The sequence below is a fragment of the Protopterus annectens genome, chromosome 4.part0 (genome assembly GCF_019279795.1).
Source record: "Protopterus annectens isolate FY-2018-M chromosome 4.part0, PAN1.0, whole genome shotgun sequence".
Classification (NCBI taxonomy): Eukaryota; Metazoa; Chordata; order Ceratodontiformes; family Protopteridae; genus Protopterus; species Protopterus annectens.
Window position 1 is genome coordinate 975,839,130 of NC_056733.1, and position 21,108 is coordinate 975,860,237.

Consider the following 21,108-nt stretch of genomic DNA (forward strand, 5'->3'; position numbering starts at 1 on the left):
TTGAACACGAAGTATGACTGTAGTATAAGATCTGTATTAACAATACACAGTTGACCTTGCCACCTCAGCTGAGTGCTGTGTGAATGTAATCCTCATTAGCCAGGTCTGTGGCTCGGAAGGATAAAGCCCTGTGTGGCCCTCAGTGGTCAGCTGCTACGGGAGAGACTGAGTCAAGAAACAACACTGGCTTAACCGCCCTGAGGGAAGGCAGTGTGGTTAGTCCATTTTGAGGCCTCACTGCATGAGTAATTCATAGTACTGAGAACTGGAGGCCAGTTAGTTGGAAGAATGCATCTGCCCTAAAATAGACGTGTACTGTGGAAGTTACAGTCTTGGTGGGGAAGGGGTTGTAGATATAAGACAAAGAATTCTGCCTCCCACGTACGATGGACCCATTGTTGGTAGTTGGCTGTTGTACCTGTGAGGAATGAATGGCTCAACTGGTCCTTGTCCAGAGGGGGATAAATGGGTCTGAGGGACTGCTAAGGATGAGGTTTGATAAGCACATCAGCTAAAAGGTCTGATTATTTTTATGACACTGAAAAGATATAAATATTTAAATCTAGAAAAAAAAACATACATTGTGACCCTTTTGTGCTAAGTATATATGTTTGTTCATTGTCCAGTCTTGTCCTTTCTGATAAAATGTAATGCATTCAGGGTGTATTGGCCATTTCCCATTCTACCTCCACTCAAAATTGCCCCACCATCAGTCTTGAACTTTGTACCATATATAGTCCTCTGGAATATGTTTTTTATACACAACTTGGATGGTCAAACCTTTTCTGTGTATGACTCATGGATTACAGTGTGTGCTCATATTCTGTACCAAATTACCACTTTTATGACCTCATTGAACTTTTGTGTAACATTTGCCATTACTTTTACACTGCTACAAGCATATTAAAGTTTATGAAATGGATGAAATTAAGATGGGTTACACTGTGATTTTTGGTGTGCACCATCTTCCTGAATGCTGCCTCCAACATGCAGGCAGAGAAACATCTCATAACTTGCATTTATTATACTACAAGCTCTGTATTAGAAGATTTTTTTGTATAGCTAGTGATATAAAAAGTACCCCACAACACTGCTTGTACCCTTTTAATTTCATGTGTGAGTTTGCAGTTGAAACGTGGTACTCTTCTGCTGGGCAAAATGTTGTTCCCTTAAAATGTATTTCTACACCATGGCTTAAATTGTATCTGCCTGACTACTTTTGGACAAAGTCATGTTCAAGACCTGAATGTAAACATATGCAGCTGTCCTGCAGGTCTGCAAAATACAGAAAACTAAAGCCAAACATACAGCAGGCGTTCACCTTCGGCCCAGTAATATTTATAGCTGCTGCCAAAATGGAGTCACAGCTACTTAGATGTAAATTCAAACAAAAAAAGTCTTACCTTTTAATCCGAGATTCATATTCTTCCTTCTGCTTAATCATTTGTTGCCTTAAATCAATAAGGCATTGCAGAACACTTTGATTCAACGAGTTGTCGTTTGTGGAAATGACAATCCCACTGCTACTGCTGTTGCCAGCTCCAAATAAAAAGTTGTCTGAGAACCCTGAAATTGTGGGAGTGAACAGATTAAGGTCCAGGGTATCATCTGGACAAGTAGTCCTAGAAGAATAGTGTGACCCTGAATTATCACCATGTAATAGCTCACAGGACAGATTGGACCAGGACACACAGTCTGTGTTATTCATGTCATCAGAGTTCAGCAAAGGAACAAAATCCACATTGTCATACACAGAGAGCTTGCTTGCACAGGCATATCCTACCCTGTTTTCTTTCGCACTTCGACTCTTTTGTTTGTTACTCTTGCTGCCTGAAGCAGTCTGACTGTTTGGAAAGGATCCATTTTGCTCCCCAGTAGATCCCGTGTCAGTTTCCTTTAATAGGGTATGGATGGTAGCCTCTCCTTCATGCGTGAGTCTGAAGCAGTAATTGTCGTACACATGGCTCTTTAAATCCCCTGAGGAGACAGCTTTGTCATTGCCTTCAGTACTTGCTCTACTTTTTTCCATACTACTTGATTGACATCTGCATGCTGGTTGGTTTGTGCCTGTGAGTGGATGGGTACTTACACCCCCCTGTTGCAGATTCTTTGCTAATCCAGTTCTGGCTCTAAGTGGCAAAGTCAGAGCTTTCATGTGCGGGCTCTGAACATGTGCTTCCTGCTTGAGGTATGGCTCTTCCTTGCCCAAACTGTGCACAGAGGTCATCAACACTTTTCCAGCTGGGCTTTGTTCTGTTAGGCCACTGTTGGGAAGAATCTCTCTAGGAAACAGCTTGCTGTGCTCACTTATCATTACTGCCATCAGCTGTTGTACCAGGGCTGTCCCTGCGGAGAATACCAGAGAAGTTAAAAAATGGAGTACTTCAGTGTTGGAGTCAAACTGTAACACAGTTAAGGAGCTCGGTGTGTGTGTGTGTGTGTGTGTGTGTGTGTGTGTGTGTGTGTGTGTGTGTGTGTGCGTGTGCGCGTGTGTGTGTGAATGTATGTCTGTAATCCTGCTAAAGAATTATATGTATGCATCTATAATCCAGCTAAAGTTCTGTGTGTGTATACGAATGTGTGTGTGTTTTGTGTGTGTCTGTGTGTATGTGCAAGTGTGTGTTTTTATAATACAGCTAAAAAGCTGTGTGTGTGTGTGTGTGTGTGTGTGTGTGTGTGTGTGTGTGTGTGTCTGTGTGCATGAATGTATGTCTGTGTTTGTGAGTTTGTGTCTATAACACAGCTAAAGATGTGTATATGTATATGTGTGTGTGTGTGTGTGTGTGTGTGTGTGTGTGTGTGTGTGTGTGTGTGTGTGTGTGTGTGTGTGTGTGTATATATATATATATATATATATATATATATATATATATATACACATATGCATGTGTGGGTTTGTGTGTATGTGTGTTACACTGATACATATATACAGATACAAAAAAAACTGGAAAATTATATTTAAAGCAAGTGTGGATTCCTTTATTATTCTGGGTAAAGTTGCATCTTACACATTGGCAATTTGTAGCGAGACACTAGCGTACATGTGACCCCAACAGATAACCTGTAGCAACTGTACTGCGGAAGCAGACAGACAGACTAAGTTATATATAGAAAGAATGACAGCACGTCACTTAAGAATGCTTTCCTTATGGAAGAAGACATATTTTTCTTATAGTGTGTGATTGGGTTTTGTTATTCATGCCTTTGCCACTCTCATATTTCTTATCTATTTTTAGTTATTAAAAGCGTTTCTGCAGTTCAGCCTGATCAGCAATAAAACTACCAGTCAGTTTGACTCCTTACATTTATTTTACGGCTTTGTTTTCTCTTTATGCCTAAGAAGGAGTTACGTACAAGGACAGACTTCATTAGTATTCACACTGTGTTTTACACATGCTGCTCACAAGGCACTTTACAGGAAATGCTCCTCTGCTGGTAAGGTGAATGACTTTTGTAGCAGCAGCTGCTTCTGACGTCTCACATTCCCATAACATTTGGCAGCTTAAGTACAAACATGTGGTGACAGAAAACTACAAATCCATGTACAGAGACTCTCTCTGCTGTATACTACTTTCTGAGTGGTCTTTTCTCCTTATAATGCTGTCGATCCTTCATCCAAGTGTAACCTCTGAAGCCCTCACTACTCCTCCACTGATGACTGACACAGCAAGAAACCTATCTTCTCCTATGCTGTCAGAAATGCACAGTCAAAGCTTGAAAAAATAACAATAAAGGAAACCGGAAAGGAGATAAATATCACCTGTAATTCAGGCTGTTCGAGACTGATGCTAGTCACAAACATACCTCATACAGCACCTACCACATAGTACCCTTAGTTACCCATCCCTGCCACATGGTATTCATTTTCCATAGTTACCCATCTCTGACACATGGCAGTTAGTTTCCTTAGTTACCCATCCCTGTCACATGACATTCAGTATCCTTAGTTACCCGTCACTGTCACATGGCATTTAGTTTCCTTAGTTACCCATCACTGTCACATGGAGACAACTTAGATCTGGATACCCAAGAACCTTCAGCTGCTACTTTGGGGTGCTGCAGTCAGTTGAAGCACTTCCAGTGAAACTACAGGAGCTTGCTTCAAGCCTTCCCAAGAAAAGGAATAAACCCAACTTCCTTAACCTCATTCACTGTTTGGGCCTAGTAAAGAAAGTCCGGGTTCATAAATTTTACTCTGATACACTACTTTTTTTATGATTAAAAAGTTATAACGCAAATCCTTTTATGTATGTACTAGCTGAGAATCAGCTGAGTGACATACCGGGTGGTGCAGTGGTGTAGCGGTTAGCATTGGTGCCTTACAGCAAGAGGTTCTCCGGTTTGATTCTTGGCTAAGGTGCCTTCTGTGTGGAGTCTGCATGTAATCCTCCTTGCATTTGTGTGAGTTTCCTCTGGGTGCTTCAATTTCCTCCCACATTCCAAAGACGTGCATATGGAGTGTTTCTTCCCAAACCTCTGCTGAAAATGGGCTGTGTCTCAGTTAGACTTTCTCAGCAAAGAAATGTTAAATAAATAAATGTTTAAGTACCACATCATAACCTCCCAATAGTTACATTATGACCCTGTAGTACTAGCAGGTTGGAGTAAATTTCAGCCTTGCATGCCCACACTTTTTATGTCATGGAGTCAAACAAAAGCTGACAAAGAACTGTTTGGCCTGGCTGTTTTCATCCTGCCTGTCCATTTTGTACCTTACCATTCCTGGTGAGCAAGCTGCCAGCCCATGGAGGTCAGCAGGTTACATGGGATCAAGGGTAGTACTGGTTCTTGGACTAACTCATCTTACCATTTAACAAATAAATAAATAAATAGACTACATCTTCCTGCCTTGTATGGCATTTTGTTAAATATGCCTCCATTGAACACCTTCACTATTCCTGATGGGACAACTATTCTCTTGTCCACCTGTCTTTCTATGTGAAACAAACTGCCTTTGACCTCGTCGAGTCCTACCTGAACTGAACTGCATTTCAGTTTCACTTATCAGTGCTGCTTCAGGGAAACAGCAGCCAGTGCTGAATGCTGCTCAGTGGTCAATAAGGAGCAGGCACAGCCAGTGCTGAATGGTGCCCAGTGGTCATTAAGGACCAGGCACTGTTACTTTACTATCACATTACAGGTAAACATATGTAAGGTATGTATATACGTATGTGTGTATTTATTTATTGATACATGAATAGTGTAATTGGTGTCTGCAAAACAATCCAGCTTTCCAGGATTAACTGAGCAAATGTAGTCAGATTATTGCTGCTGCTATTGAGAAAAATATATATACATATGTAATCCCCCCCCCCCCACTGTCTGACAGTAATGGTACCCTCCTGACCACATCATCCACATTCATTGCACATCACCGGGACAAGGATTGCTTGGGACTTGGGTAAACCAAAACTTTGGCAGCTATCAGGGTAGCGTTCATCATTTTTCTTTATGGCCTACCAACCCACTGTGTGGACTTGTATCATTAAACAGAAAACCGGAGCAAGAAATACACGAACCAGAAATGCAAAACGAATTGCTGCAGTGGCAGGAACATACAACCGTCAGTCGAGAATAACCACTTTAATGATTGTTAACTGCTTTCATTCCCATCAATGGAACATCATCAGAGCTATGAATTCTGATGAAGTTCCATTGAGGGAAAGAAAGCGCTTAACAATCATTAACGTGGTTATTCTCAATTTGGAGTTGTATGTACTTGGTACTGCAGCAAGTTGCTTTGTATTTTTGCACCTGTATCATAAGGGGAAGGGGGTGTACAGTGGGCTGACTACACAGGTCCTTCCTCACTTCCACAAGGGGCATTGCCAGCAGGCATTCTTCCCTTCCCTACTCAGGCATGGGCAGTGGACTCTTCAGTCTCTGCTGGAAAAATAACAGTTTCCTATCTGTTCTCCAAGCACCCACCCCCAGAGGAGGCTAGCAGGCCACCCCCCTTCACTCCTCCCCCTCCTTACTGCCTTCTCAGGTTACACTCTGCATATCCTCGAAGTTGCTCATTTAGATCGTTGATCCAATATTGAAACTAAACGAAGAAAATAATGAGTGTTTTATGTGCAAATAAAAATGTATTCACTACTTATGAGAGATGAAGGGATTATTTTAGCCTTCTGTAGTACAGGCAAAAGATGGACTGCAGTCATGTCCATGGCTGAGTCTTCTATGCTGCAACCCTCACGTTTTTTGTATACCCACCAGAGTCCGTTCACTAATGTTGTCTCTTCACACCTTTTCCCTGCTCCGGTTTTGTTTCATAAACTCACGAGGAACTCATTCTTTCTAGTCAGCCATGCCTCTTTACCTCACATTTGTCCTCCCTAGTGACCCTTCATCAATCCACTTTGCACATGAGCTGGAAAAGAATGTCTCTAGTATCTAAATACTTAATCACTTGCCTGAAATGTAGTCCCATTCATTTAGTCTTATAGATAAATCTTATTGCCTGTTCAAACCAGTAGCTAGGCAGAAGGTGTTGCTATAAAGTGCTAACTACACTAGTTATTGTAGAGCTAACAGGTGTCCTGGTGGCAGATAAATGTACTTTCTGAGGGCTTTTCTCCAGCTAAAGATTCATAACAATCCTCATGCCTGTTCCAGGAAAAAATCCCACTTACAATTTCCTTATTTCGGAGAACTCTGAAAGTGGTCTTTGGTTCTCATTTCAGTAGTTATTGACCTAGAAAGCCTGTTTCTAAGTAGGAATACATGCCTTTCACAATGTATGGTATGACTTTATGCTGAAGATCAACCGGACAGTGCCTGCAAATGCCAGCTGTGATCAGTATATGACCCCAGTAAGCAAATGTAAAATATAATAAATAAATAAATAACAATCTGCAAATGCAAGACCATTTGGATCTTCCTCAAAGCAGTAATACTGTGATTGCTCTCAGGCCTGAAATGTAAATGCACCGAAGCAGTAATACTGTGACTGCTCTCAGGCCTGAAATGTAAATGCACCGAAGCAGTAATACTGACTGCTCTCAGGCCTGAAATGTAAATGCACCGAAGCAGTAATACTGTGACTGCTCTCAGGCCTGAAATGTAAATGCACCGAAGCAGTAATACTGTGACTGTTCTTAGGCCTGAAATGTAAACGCACCGAAGCAGTAAAACTATGACTGCTCTCAGGCCTGAAATGTAAATGCACCGAAGCTCACTTTGCACTACAGAACTTCTTGGTTGTGATTTTGTCTTCACTGGACAGTACGTGTGTAACTGAGAATCTATGAGATTTCCTGGTAGCTGTAGTAACGGTATGTTGCTCCAAGTTATTCTCATCTGCTTTGCTTAAGAATTAGGGACAAAGATTAAAATCAGGGAAACATTTTTGCACTGACATGCATTTTCTGAACAGTAAGAAGTAATGGGCAGTGTTACTGACAGACTGTAATACTCAGCAATTTACCAGAAAATCAACAAATTTATGGGGACAGGACGAAAGTATGAGGCAAAATCTGTGACATTCTGCAAAATCAGGAACAGTAGAGATGTATGATTACAACTATTCAGTAGTGTTTTTCTGACCAAGAACAGAAATAATGTTCATGTTTTCCTGTTATAATTATTCTGTATAAAACAAAACCAAAAACTAGCATCTCAGCTCAGTTATAGATCCCCTTCCATGGGTCACGACACCCATGAACCCTACTTAACCAAACCGAAGACAATCCAAATTTTACCGAACACACTGGTTATGGGGGATTTCAGTTATCCCACCATCAAATGGGAAACCTACTCTAGGCCAAACTCACTAGCACAAAAGTTCCTAGACTTTGTGAATTCAAATGTTCTGGAGCAAACTGTCCATACCCCAGGAGCAAACATTCTAATTCTGGTCCTCACCAACATGTCAAACAGGTGCACTACCGCAACTGTTGGACACTCAGTTAAAACTGACCATAAATCAGTCACCTTCGAACTGACACTAAGACCAGAAGTGAAATCAGACTAAAAAATTTCACTAACGCAAACTATACTGTCCTAGGTGAAAGAACAAATTCCTTCCAAGCCCCACCCCAAGCTGAAAGTGGTAACTATGCCGAAGCTTACACTAAAGCCCTGTACAGTCACTTGCATAAGTGTATAAACTTGGCTGCACCAGATAGAATAAAAGCCAGAGCCCCAAGTAAAATCAAGCTGCCATGGTGAACTTCCATCATCAACAAACTCTACAATAAACGCAAAAAGTTGCTGTCCCAATAAAACAAAGACAAGGATCCAAAAATGGAAAACACCCTCCTCAGTCTTAATAGGCAAATAAGACAACTTGTCAAATCCTCCAAAAGTTCCTTTGAGAGAATCCTTGCAAGTACTGCCAAGGATAACCATAAGACCTTTTACACCAATGTATGTATCCTAAAGGGTAGAACCCAAGTATGTGCAGAACTGGTGGTGAACAGTATCATACACGGACCGACAAAAATCCCTGTCACGATACTCAGTATCGTATATACTTTTTAGGGTAGACTTATGCCTGGCCTACAGAGCAACCCAAGATCCAAACATAATGAACTTACTGCATATCCATAAATCAGATGGGTCAAGGGCTACCTGTTTCAGGGACTTACAAATGTCCTGTGACTTAAATAGGACATGTTGGAGGGACAGATTTATCTCCCAACAATTGCCACATCTTTGGAACAGGCTACCAATTCATGTGAAACAGAGCACCTCTATGACACTGTTCAAGACGAACCTGGACGAATGGATGGGGCACCATAAATTCTTACCGGGGATAGTGACCACAACCCTCCTGGACAAGGGCAGTCATCACTAAATGCAGTCTTGGGTATTGACTAGTACCTCTATGGTATTGCATTGGGTTGAAATGGCTAGACTTAAAATGACCTCCGGGTTGATAGCCTAGTAATTTCCTATGATCCTGTGATCCTATGATCTCAGGACCTAGAACAGAATTTTACTTTATTTGTTTAGTAACTGGGTAAGTGAACTAGTTTTTGTCAGACCATTTTCAGTCATGACCCTCTCCAAAAAGTCAGGGTAAAATTCAGCAGATATGGCGGGTTTAGACTAGCTAGCCAACCAGTACATTGTTCAGAGGAAACTAGAGTGTCCAGGGGAAAGCATGAGAGACGTGAAAAACACATAAACTCCTTATGGACAGTGACCCTGTATCAGGCCTGAATCCCAGGTATGGGAAATGTGACACAGAAACATTTATTACTCAGCAGCCACTGGCTTTCCTTCCCTTTATCAGTTATCTCCACTGTCTGCACCTGTCCTTCCACATCATCTTTCTTTTCCATGTCCTCTGTTTTGTGGGTCTGTCTCCCACGTTCTTCCTTCACCTCATTATATGCCAGTCCAGTTGCCTGAACACTTCTGATGACCCTGTCCTTTCCTCTGTGCTATGCTCTTTACCTTTCTGGACCCTCTCTCTCTACTTACCTTTCTGTGGCCTTTCTCTCTCTTTATCTTTCTGTACCCACTTTCTGTACTTACCTTTCTGTATCCTCTCTCTCTACTTACCTTTCTGCGCCCTCTCTCTCTCTATTTACATGTCTGTATCCTCTCTTTCTACTTACCTTTCTGTATCATCTCTATTTACATTTCTGCACCCTTTCTCTCTCTTTACCTTTCTGTACCCACTTTCTGTACCCACTTTCTGTATCCTCTCTCACTACTTTCCTTTCTGTACCCCTTCACTCTATTTACGTCTGTATCCTCTCTTCTTACCTCCTGTTACTTCCTCCTCCACAAACTGCTTCTGCTCTGCCTTGCCTGATTACATAATTTACTATTGTCTCCAACGCTTGTAAAATCCTCTAAAGCCACCCCCCATACTGTTCTGCAGATGCCGTATTCTGTGCCTCCCCAAAGCTTTGCTGGCACCACACCGTGAGCGTATCTCGCAGTCCTCTCTCCCCCTCTTCTTGTCAACTGCTGCTACTTTCAGGGTGTCATTTTCTTTTAGACATCTTGTTTTCCTTCTTCTGTTCATTTGTATGTCTCTTTAATCACTTAGCAAAGCGTTTCTGCTTCAAGTGTTAGCCCCAATATGAGGAAATCAAAGGTAATTATCACTTTACTTACCTTAAAATGCCAGATTAATGGACATATAACAAAATAAGCACTAGGCTTGAATAATCTTTTAAATGATACATACTAACTCTAACATGATAAATGTGCAAAACCTACAAATCTGCGTCACTGTACGGTGAGCTATTCTCTAAGACACCAAAATCTCATCTGCAAATCAAAGCTGCACACAGTCTACCACCCAAAAAGGTCAGTAGGCAAACTACTCTACAAACACTCCCTTGCCCATGCTTGGAACAAACATCCCCTTGACTTACGTTCAATCTCCCACACCTCACACTTTAAAAATGAACTAAAAGCTTATTTTCTCAATTCCAGAACCTGCCCTTGCCATGACCCTACCTAGTCTTCCTTCCCTTTATGTACCCCCAAAAGGACCATACTTAGTACCTCATTACACCTCTCTCCAATGTGTCTACTATGCATTTGCACAATTTTATACAAACAAAACATTTTTATTGTTGACCTATTGAACTATATCAATGTAAAATTGTTACTTAGCTTCTTTTTAATGCAACTTTAACTTTATGCATGTAACCCAACATATGTGAATCTTTTTGCTATAAATGCTATTATATCAATATTGTTTAAAATTGTACTTCTTTTAAAATGTACTAACTGGAGCTTTTCTCCTCGGGTCTCTAGTGAAAATGGGCCACAACCCAGTTGGACAAACCCGATTAACAAATGTCAATAAATAAATAAATATAGTCACAGATCAATGTACTATGGTTTATTCACTGTTAAAAAAAATCTAAAACAATGTGCCATAAAATAATTGTAAAATGCTGTACATCAACTATACCTTAGGAATTAAATGCGCACGATTCTACAACACTCCCTCATTTTGAAATCAGCCAGCTTGAACAACATTAACATACGAATTAAAATTTGTAAAGTAAACCAACAAATATAAAGTGTAAACATTTCAAGTTATTAATAATTCAAAGGTCGATAAATTTAGCTTAATAAAAAGACAAAATTAAAAACTTATTTGAAGTTAAAGTTGTACAGAAAGATGGCAAGGCAACACAACGGTCCTTCCATTCTCTGCTCTACTCATCCACCTGCGGCCTGATTCTAAAAGCCTTGCTCTTGGTGTAAGTGACTTACTCAGGTGTAAGCCTGCTTTGTAGATAAGCATTACACCAGAGTATGTTACTTAACACCAACAGTAAATCTTTTGGAACTTGTCTTCTAGTAGTGTGCATGTGTCTTGAGTGTGCCCAAGTGGGTCACCCAAACCAAATAATTTAAACTGTAAAATATGTAGCAAAATGCTCCTACCAATTTTTATGACATTCAAGGTGCCTATAGAAAAGATTTTATTGCACATGTAAGGATATCAGAGTCACTTGCTCCAGAATGCACTTGAGCATATGGTAAAATATGTTAACATGCACATGCTAGGGTGTGTTGCTGCTTGCCCTTCTTACTTGATACGCTTGTCATGTGTGCAGCATACCTGTCCCTCCATGTATTTTGCAGCAGTCTGCATGTCTTCCTGACCTTCAGCTTGCATGTATGACCTTACACTCACTCTTACGACGTTTTCACAATCATGCTCCTCTGGCATTGTTGTTCCTGCCTTTTTAGCGGCGCTTTATTGGTACCTTCCTACCTTCATTGCTGCTACCCAGTGGTCATCAGGCAGGTGATGCACTATCTATTATCCTTCTCAGTGGCCATCCAGTCCACCTGGTCCTTCAGCTCATTCCTGTCACCCATGCGAGATATGGTATGAGAGGCTTAACAGCTGAAAGGCATCCACCTTTGTTTGATATAGCATTCTGGAACCAGTATGACACTACCGGTTTAGGTTATCCACGCACACAGAATACTGTGGAAGGGTGGCATAGGCGGCTATGGAGCCTGATGGGTAAGCAATGTTTTTTCCTGTTGGATGTGTTACATGCCAACCAACTGGAACAGAACCATGTGGAGGATCTCAAGTTTAGGTGTACTTCTGGGTTGTCTGGTACCCCTAAGTAGTGTAGGTTGGATATAAAGGAGCGTGCATTTCAGAACCTGCTGGACAGATGATGAGATGACACCATGAGGATTTGTTAATCTGTTGGCTGAGCATTGCTCCTTTTATGACACCCAGTGTGTAGCGGTTATGTTTCAAGCTATGATATGTCAAGTCACAGAGCACGGGTGTTCGGATGTACTGCTTGCATACTGTATATGTTATGGAAGATGTGGTCATTCCACAGTCACAGTTGCATATATAGGTTCATAGGTAAGTACTAGGCTATCTGCCCAAGGGCATTTATAAGCCTAGCCAGAATGTGTTGGCTTTCGCCACCTCCTTAGATTAGTTCCCTGTGCCCCTGTCCAGCAGAGCCATTAGTTCCCTGCGCCACTGTCCAGCAGAGCCACTGCAGTGATCCCCGGGGTAAATTTTCTGATGTTCATCGTGTTACACTGCTGCAGTCATTACACTTGGGTTATCCTGCCGTCAGGTGGTTCCCCAGTCGGCCTGAGTTCCAAAGTTTTGGTCCGGCGTCGGTTGCTGTCACCTCCTCCCTGATGTCAGTGAGACAGGGGTATATAAGATGCAGCTGACGCCATTTTCTTCAGTCTTTCTTGCCGCGCGGTGCCCGAAGCAAAAGCAGTTTGCAAGTGCCGGTCGGCCGACTCCTGAGATTTTCATTCCGAATCCAGAACCGAAGTCTTCTACAAAGCTAAGTACCCCATTGGGGAAACTTTTTCTTACCTCAGACCAATGTCAGTAAAAGTTAATAACTGTATTTTTTGTGGGAAGCAAATGCCTCATAAGGATTTCCATTCCTATTTTATCCCATGCCTAGGCCCAGACCACGACGTCACTGGTTGTCGGTTTTGTGCTAGGGTTAACAAGCGCACTATTAAACGTCGGTTTGATTTTGCCCTACATTATTTTGGCAGAAAATTTAATTACACCATGCCGTCGGTACTTCCGATGACCGGAATACATAAAAAGCGCAAAGACAAGGACAGGCATCCGAGGCCCAAAACTGACGATGAAGCCTCTTCTAGGCCAGTCGCCAGTTCTCCGGTTTTCAGCGAGGTGCCTTTGCAGCCCCTGATGAACACTTCTGCAGAACCACAGGCCGCCTCTGACTCCCACGTGGAGATGGCTGGGCCTTCGGATGCACAAGTTTTTCAGCCTACCGAAACTAACCCTTCAGAGGGATCCAGAGTAGCTGAGCAACCCGCAGCTTCAGAGAGTGTTTTCAGACCTACTCAGTTAAGCATTAAACCCTCTGCTAAGTCTAAGCCTCCTTTAAAAACAAAGAAACAAATACAGCATTCTCCAGGACAGGCCTCCATGCCTAAGAAACAAATGCTCAAAATGGCCAAAGACCTAATCACTCTGATCAGGGGGTCCCATCCCCCTCCTGATAAAAGGCCCAGACAGGATGCAGGCTATGACTCATCCGACCAGGTGTCCATTTCTTCAGATTCATCCTCAGACCTAGGATATTCTTTACCCCCTTATGAGGATTCTGATGCTGAGGAATCAATTCCATCAACCTCTGCACCTAAGGACTACTCCTTTGGGGAAACCTTATATACCATGATGGAGCATTTCCATTGGGAAGGCCAGGATTACTCAGAATCCAAGAAAAGGCTCAGAGACTTCCTTTTATTACCTCAACACAGACCCCTTGCTATTCCGCCAGTGTTAGATATTGTGGATGATGTGTATACTGAATCCAGCTTAAATTCTGATTCCTTACCTCCAGCCCCTGTTAAACCTGACAGATACTACAGAGTCCCTGACTCGCACAAATTTCTGTATAAAAGCCCTGTTGCTGACCCTGAAATTATTTCTCAGGTACCCAAAGGGATTAAGGCCTCATCAGCAAAAAATCCAGTTCCCTTTGACAGAGATTCCAGAGCATTAGACAGATGGGGAAAGAAAGTATATACGTCTGCAACTTTAGCAATGAGAGCCTTAAATTGCCAGTTTCATATGCTAAAATGTCAGCAATTTTTGATGTCACAGTTGAAACAAAAAATGCTTCCAGATTCAGATCCTCCTAATTTTAAAGAAATGCAGGATTTATTGCATGCAGCTGAACAAGTGGGAAAATATACTTTGCAATGTGGTTTTGATTCTTTAGAGGCCTCCTGTACAGCAGCAGTTACAGGCTTTGTCATTAGAAGACATACTTGGTTAAAAGAACATACGTTACCAGATCATGTTAAAGCAAAATTATTGGATGCACCTTTGCAGCAGGATGTGTTATTTGGAGTTAAGGCAGAAGAGGTATTAAAGAAAATGGAGGATAAGGCAAAATCTATGCAAACGGTGAAGGATTTCTTACATGTTCAGTCTCCTCAATTCAGCAGAAATTGGCCAACAAAGCATTGGTCCTTTCCAGTTACAGACAGACCTCAAAGGGGCAGATACAGATGTCCAAGAGTTAGAGGTCAACCACAAGGTCCTTACAGGTTTCGACAATGGGGTGCAAAAGGCCAGAAAGAAGGGGAAGACAGGCCCCAACAATATAAAAAGCAGCCTCAATGACTTCCCACTACAGCTGCCAAACAGCTCTCTCTTGGCAGTCCCCTTGGGAGGAAAGCTGGCACTTTTCTATCACAATTGGCATTGGATCACCAAAGACAAATGGGTTCTCAACATTGTATCACAAGGTTACAAGTTCCACTTTCACACTCTACAAAGGTTAAAAGGAATGCCAAATCTGCCACCAAATCAATGGGCAGAAGCTCAAAAACAAATGACAGCACTCATGGACATGACAGCTATTCAAAAGGTACCACCACAGGAACAAGGACAAGGATTTTACTCAAGCCTTTTTCTCGTTCCCAGAAAGAACAAAGCCTGGAGGCCCATTCTGGATCTTTCTTCTCTAAACACTTACCTGGATGTTCCAAAATTCAAAATGTTGACACTACAGCAGCTTCTTCCCGTGCTGGGCAAGAAAGCTTGGCTCGTGACCTTGGACCTCAAGGAGTCATACCTGCATGTCCCTATCAGACAAAACTGCAGAAGATGCCTCAGATTCATAGCTGGCTCAATGCACTACCAATTCTCTGCACTGCCCTTTGGCTTATCTACTTCACCCAGGGTCTTCACAAAGTGCCTGGCACCAGTAATTGCATTTTGCAGATGGAAAGGAATTCAAATTTATCCGTACCTGGACGACTGCCTGATTCAAGCAGAGAGCAAGGACATTCTTCTAAAGCATCTGGCATTTGTAAAAAAGTTATTAAGTTGCCTGGGGTACACAGTAACTGAAAAGAAATCAAAACTAGTGCCCTCACAAGAGATAATATTCCTGGGTGCCAGCTTGAACGCAACGGCCCAGATGGCTTATCTCACACCAGACAAGCAAGGACAACTGACTCAATACTTTCAATTGATGGCAACAAAGACCCAGCTCCCTGCAAGAAAAATTCTGCAGGCCTTGGGTTACATGGCATCTTGCATACTACTAATTCCATATGCCAGACTGCATATGAGGAAACTACAATGGTACCTAAAGAGTGTATGGTCTCAACACTGTCAAAGTTTGGAAACAGTTACACCACTAATTCCTTGCCTTCAACAGGAGTTTCGATGGTGGGCTCATGCTTGTCACCTCAACAAGGGACAGCCTTTTACTCAACCCACAGCCAGGCAAACACTGACAACAGATGCATTGGATCACACCTGGGGAGCACACATGCAAGGAAAATGTATTCAGGGCACGTGGACCGCAGAACAAAGGCATCTTCACATCAATCAAAAAGAGATGCTAGCTGGACAAAAACGTGCTTATAGCTTTCAAGGACCTGCTGCATCCAGGACAACTAGTACTAAAGACAGACAACACCACAGTTATGTGGTACATAAACAAGCAAGGGGGCACTCACTCCTACCCCCTCTGCAGACAAGCCATGACCTTGTGGAACACACCTATAAACCTTCAAGTTCATCTGCAAGCACAATTCCTGCCAGGAGAGAAAAACACACTGGCAGACGACTTAAGCAGAAACATCATGGATCCCCACGAATGGGAATTGAATCCACAAACATTCAGAATGATAACACAAAAATGGTGGAGCCCGGACATAGATCTGTTTGCATCCCCAATGAACTGCCAGCTGCAAAAATTCTGCGCAAGGAGTTACCATCCACAAGCCTGGAAAGTGGATGCCCTCTCATTCAGCTGGAAAAACCTACAAGTATACGCTTTCCCACCACTACCTCTCCTTCCAAAGGTACTCATAAAAGCCAGGCAAGAAGAGCCAAAGATGATCCTGATTGCACCAGACTGGTCACGCCAGCACTGGTACCCAATCTTAAAGAACTTAGCACAAGAACCAACCTGGATTTTGCCTCAAATCCCACATCTGCTGATTCAGCACAACAATCAGATACTTCACAGCCAGCTAAGGACCTTAAACCTAGCTGCATGGAAGATTCCTTAGTCAAGCAAGCAATGCCTCTCTCCAAAGCTGTTATGGATGTCATTCTGGAGGCCAGAAGGCCTAGTACCAGGAAAGCCTATTCGGATAAATGGAAGAGATTCACAGCCTTGACCCTCTTGTCCCAAACATTCCTCAGATACTACAATATTTAACTGAAATGCTGGACAAAGGCCTCTCCTTTTCATCCATCAAGATCCACGCCTCTGCCATCTCTGCTCATTACAACACGGATCCACCAATTTTCTCTAATCCTTTGCTAAAACAGTACCTCAGAGGGGCTAAAAACATAAGACCGCCCCGTAGAGCACCTACTCCAACTTGGGACCTCAACTTTGTTTTGGAAAAATTAACTTTACCTCCTTTTGAGCCAGCTAACACAGCAGAATTAAAATATATCTCTTGGAAAACTGCACTACTCCTGGCAATAACATCAGCATGAAGAGTTTCAGAATTACAGGCACTAATGGCAGTGGAACCTTTCCTCATCTTCCACCAGGACAAGGGTGTCTTTACGAACTAACCTTACGTTTATGCCAAAGGTGGTATCAAGTGTGGCTCTAAACCAAACTATTCACTTGACAACTTTTTATCCAAAACCACAGAATAAAGGGGAGAAACTTCTGCATTCTTTGGACATTCACAGGCAGTTATGCTTCTACTTGGACAAAACCAAAGCTTTCAGAAAATCTGAGCAATTATTGGTAGCATATGCTGCAGGAGCACAGGGAAATGTCATTTCAAAACAGACTATTTCAAAATGGATAGGACATTGTATACATTTCTGCTATACACACCATGGGAAACCTGTACCTAGCAGCATTAGATCTCACTCCACCAGGGCAACAGCCACTTCAACTGCCTACCTCAGAGGAGTACCTACCAAGGATATTTTGGAAGCAGCAACATGGAGTTCTGTGCATACCTTCACCAAGCATTACCATCTGCCTTTATCCTCTAAATCCAGAGCTGGCTTCACCACTGCTGTGCTGCAGGGCCTTATAGCCACCCCTAATGCCTTATAGAACCAGCCACCCTACCTCAGCTTTGGGATTCTACCCAAGTGTGATGACTGCAGCAGTGTAACACGATGAACATAGTACAGTTTTGTACGTACCATAAATGTAGATGTTAGTGTGTAAACACTGCTGCAGTCCAGGTTACCCTCCCTCCTTCCCCTCTTACTGGCTGGTACGTACCTATGCCTTCTACCCTTTACTACCTATGGGGAGTATTTGCTGGTAACTGAAAGTTGTTTTTGCTTTTCTTATGTATGTTTTATTAGCAATTTGAATTGCCTACCTATTTGGGGGCACCTGACATCTAGGGCAAGAAAAACTGAAGAAAATGGCGTCAGCTGCATCTTATATACCCCTGTCGCACTGACGTCGGGGAGGAGGCGACAGCAACTGACACTGGACCAAGACTTTGGAACTCAGGCCGACTGGGGAACCACCTGACGGCAGGATAACCCAAGTGTAATGACTGCAGCAGTGTATAAACTCGAACATCTACATTTATGGTAGGTACAGAACTGTACTTTTCCCATCCACCCGTCAAGGTTTCTTTTGAAGTGTGTTAGTGAGGGGCTCTGCCTGATATATATTGGAATCCTGTTCCAAAGCATGGGGAGCCTCTGGGACAGGAATCTATCTCTCCAACATGTCCTATTTATCGTTGTGGTGAGGTTTATATGTCTAGAGCGTGTGGCTCTCCAGGATTTGTTTTTTTTTTTAGGTGGAGCATGTCCATCAATTCTGGGTTGGACATAGCCTTGTATGTCAGGCAGAGATCACCTCTGAGTTAGTGGTATGCAACCGAGTACAGCTGGAGTTTCTTGAGTTGGGCTGCATAGGGCATCTGTTTGAGGCCAGTAATCCTCTTGATGAGGTACTTTTGTAGTCTTTCCAGCTGTTGCAGGTGTCTTGTAAAGTACATCCCAAATGGGGCATTGTATTCTATGATGGGTCTAATGAATGACGAGAAGAGAGGCACAATAACCTCTTTTGTTCTAGATGCGAACCCTTTTGTGATTAGGTGGACCACATAGAAGGATTTTCTAACCACCTTGGCAATATGATTATCAAAGGAGATTACAATCTACTTGGGTCCCCAGATCCCTTATTACATTTTCTGTATTTAGGGAACTACTACCTATGTGGTAGCTTGTGGGTACTTTGTTTTTTTCCAAAGGGGATAACTATACACTTTTTGGCATTTAGTTTGAGACCATGATTTTGACACCAGGTATCCGTCTCAGTGAGACCCTTCTGGAGGGTGTCTGTATCAGCCAGGGAATCAATTATGGCCTCTAGTTTGTAGTTGTCTGCGAACTTGGTCAGCCATAGTCCTCCTATGCTTGCCTGTACCTCTGAGAAGTATATACCGAACAGGAGGGGGTCCTAGGACTGAGCCCTGGGGGACGCTACTTGTAACCAGTTTAGAGTTGGACATAGAGCCTGCAACTCTCACCATGTGGGTTCTATCCAAGAGCCAGTTGGCAACCCATCTTGTGACATAGGGGTTTATGTTCAAGCTGGTGAGCTTGTCTATAATACTAGAATGGGGAATGGTGTCGAAAGCCTTTGCGAGGTCTAGGTAGGCTGTATGGATATCCTTTCCCTCATCTAATGCCTTGGTAACTGTCTCAAAGAAGTCCACCAAGTTTAGGAGGCATGATCTGCCCTTAACAAAGCCAAATTGGGTAGGGTCCAAGGTTTGGAGGTTCCCAATGTCTCTGTTAATGAGTTTCATGATGATGCGCTCCATAGCCTTGCAGACCAGGCTAGTCAGGCTTATAGGGCGATAGTTCCCGGGGTCCGTTGTGGCTCCACCTTTGTGGAGCAGGATAACTGTTGCTGTGCACCATTCTGTGGGTACACAGTCTGTAGAGAGGCTAAGTTTGAACAGTGTGTTTAGGTGAGGGGTTAGTTCATTTTGGAGCTCTTGTAAGACACAGCCTGGGACACTGTCCGGTTCCATTGAAGCTGTGTTTTTGGCTTTGGATACGGCTGTTTTAACCTGTGTGTCGGTGATTGATGGGGCCCTACATTCTTCTGGTATGGTTATTGGCTCTTTAGGGGGTGAGAAGGGGGTGAAATTTGCACTAACCCTGTCTGCCAGAATGTTGGCAATATCAGTCGGTTCAGTGTATTTTGTGCCATTCTGCACTAACTCAGAGCAGATCTGAGAGTTTCCACTTAGGTTCTTGACATAGCTAAAGAATGCTTTGTGGTAATCTTTGGAGTCATTGGCAATTTTTCTTTCGAAATTAGCCTTGGATGATTTAATGAGGGATCATAGTTTCTTGCTGATACTGATTAGGGATGTCTTTCCTTCTTGAGATTTTACTCTTTTCTGTACTAGTTTCCTCCTTCTATTGTATAGCTTGTTTATGGCAGGGGTCCACCAGACTGGTTTCCTTTTCCTGGAGGAGGGATTCCTGGTTTTACTTGGGATAGCACAATCCATGCATTCCTGCAGATGCTCATGAAGTGCCTTTGTAAAGGTTTCAGCAGCTTGGACAGCATTGTCCTTTAGCATGGGGGCTGTGAACCTTTCCACCTCGGTCTTAAGTAATGTGAAGTTTGCTTTTGAAAAGTTTTTCACGGTGGGTTTCCTTGATTGGGGGTGGGGGGCGGAATGTGGATATCCAGAGTGATTAGTCTATGGTCTGAACTAACCAGCGAGGGGTTGATCTCCGGTGTGGAACACCGGTCGTCCATGTTGGTGATGACCAGGTGCAATATGTTGCTCCCTCTGGTGGGGGTGTTGACTAGTTGATCTAGGGCTTTTAAGTTTATAAATTCTAGGAAGTGTTGGGTAAGGGAGTTAGTAATTGGGTAGTTCTCCCAGTTTATGTTTGGGTAATTGAAATCACCCAGTATTAGGGTGTTTGGTAGGACCTTCATATTTCCCAGTGTCTCCAGAAATGCGGAATGGGGGTCCTGGGTCATGGTGGGTGATCTGTAGCAGGCTACAATTTGGATTGCAGTTTTGCCCATTGTTAGTTGCACATGGATGATCTCGGATGCATTGTGCTATGCCACTAACCTGGATGTGTGGGAATCCTTGATGAATATGGATACACTCCCGCCTTTTGTGTTTCGGTCCTGGTTCTGTGGCTGAAAGGTATGGTATGAGTTATAGCCTAGTAGTGCTAGGGTGCTCTCAGGAGCCTTAAGCCAGGTTTCTGTTACTGCACAGATGTCGATGTTCTCCATACTGAGAAGTGCCTCAAGTGCATGCATTTTGAGGTTTAGACTTCTGGCGTTGAGTAGCATTACCCTCAGTTTTTGGTTACTTGTGCTCTTTATGGTGGTGGGTTTGTCTTTTGAGCCTTGCCTAAAAAAGACACTATGGGGTGGCAAGAGCCTTGGCCAGTATTCAAAATCCTAAGGTTGACAGGTGCAAGTCATCTCTTGCGAAGCAACGTGGCTTGTCATCCCAGGCGGACAGATACTGGATCCCCTTTGAATGACAGCAGAAACTTAGCCAATTGTTGAAATTGATCATTTTTTCTTTATTCTGTGGCATCATTCTTGTTGCGGGAAGGATGCTACTCAGGGTCAGGGTCATACCAGCCTGGGCTACGTGTTCAGA

The 21,108-nt window shown here is 42.9% G+C and overlaps 1 protein-coding gene across 2 annotated transcripts in view; it reads right to left on the minus strand.

The window, feature by feature from the left end:
- LOC122799706 (rho GTPase-activating protein 24-like) overlaps positions 1-21,108 on the minus strand; it is a 1,273,531-nt gene that overhangs the window by 36,192 nt on the left and 1,216,231 nt on the right. For both annotated transcript variants that reach the window (XM_044068942.1, XM_044068943.1), the window contains one exon: positions 1,404-2,346. In XM_044068942.1, coding sequence (XP_043924877.1) covers positions 1,404-2,346 — 943 coding nt within the window. The remainder of the gene's footprint in view (positions 1-1,403; positions 2,347-21,108) is intronic.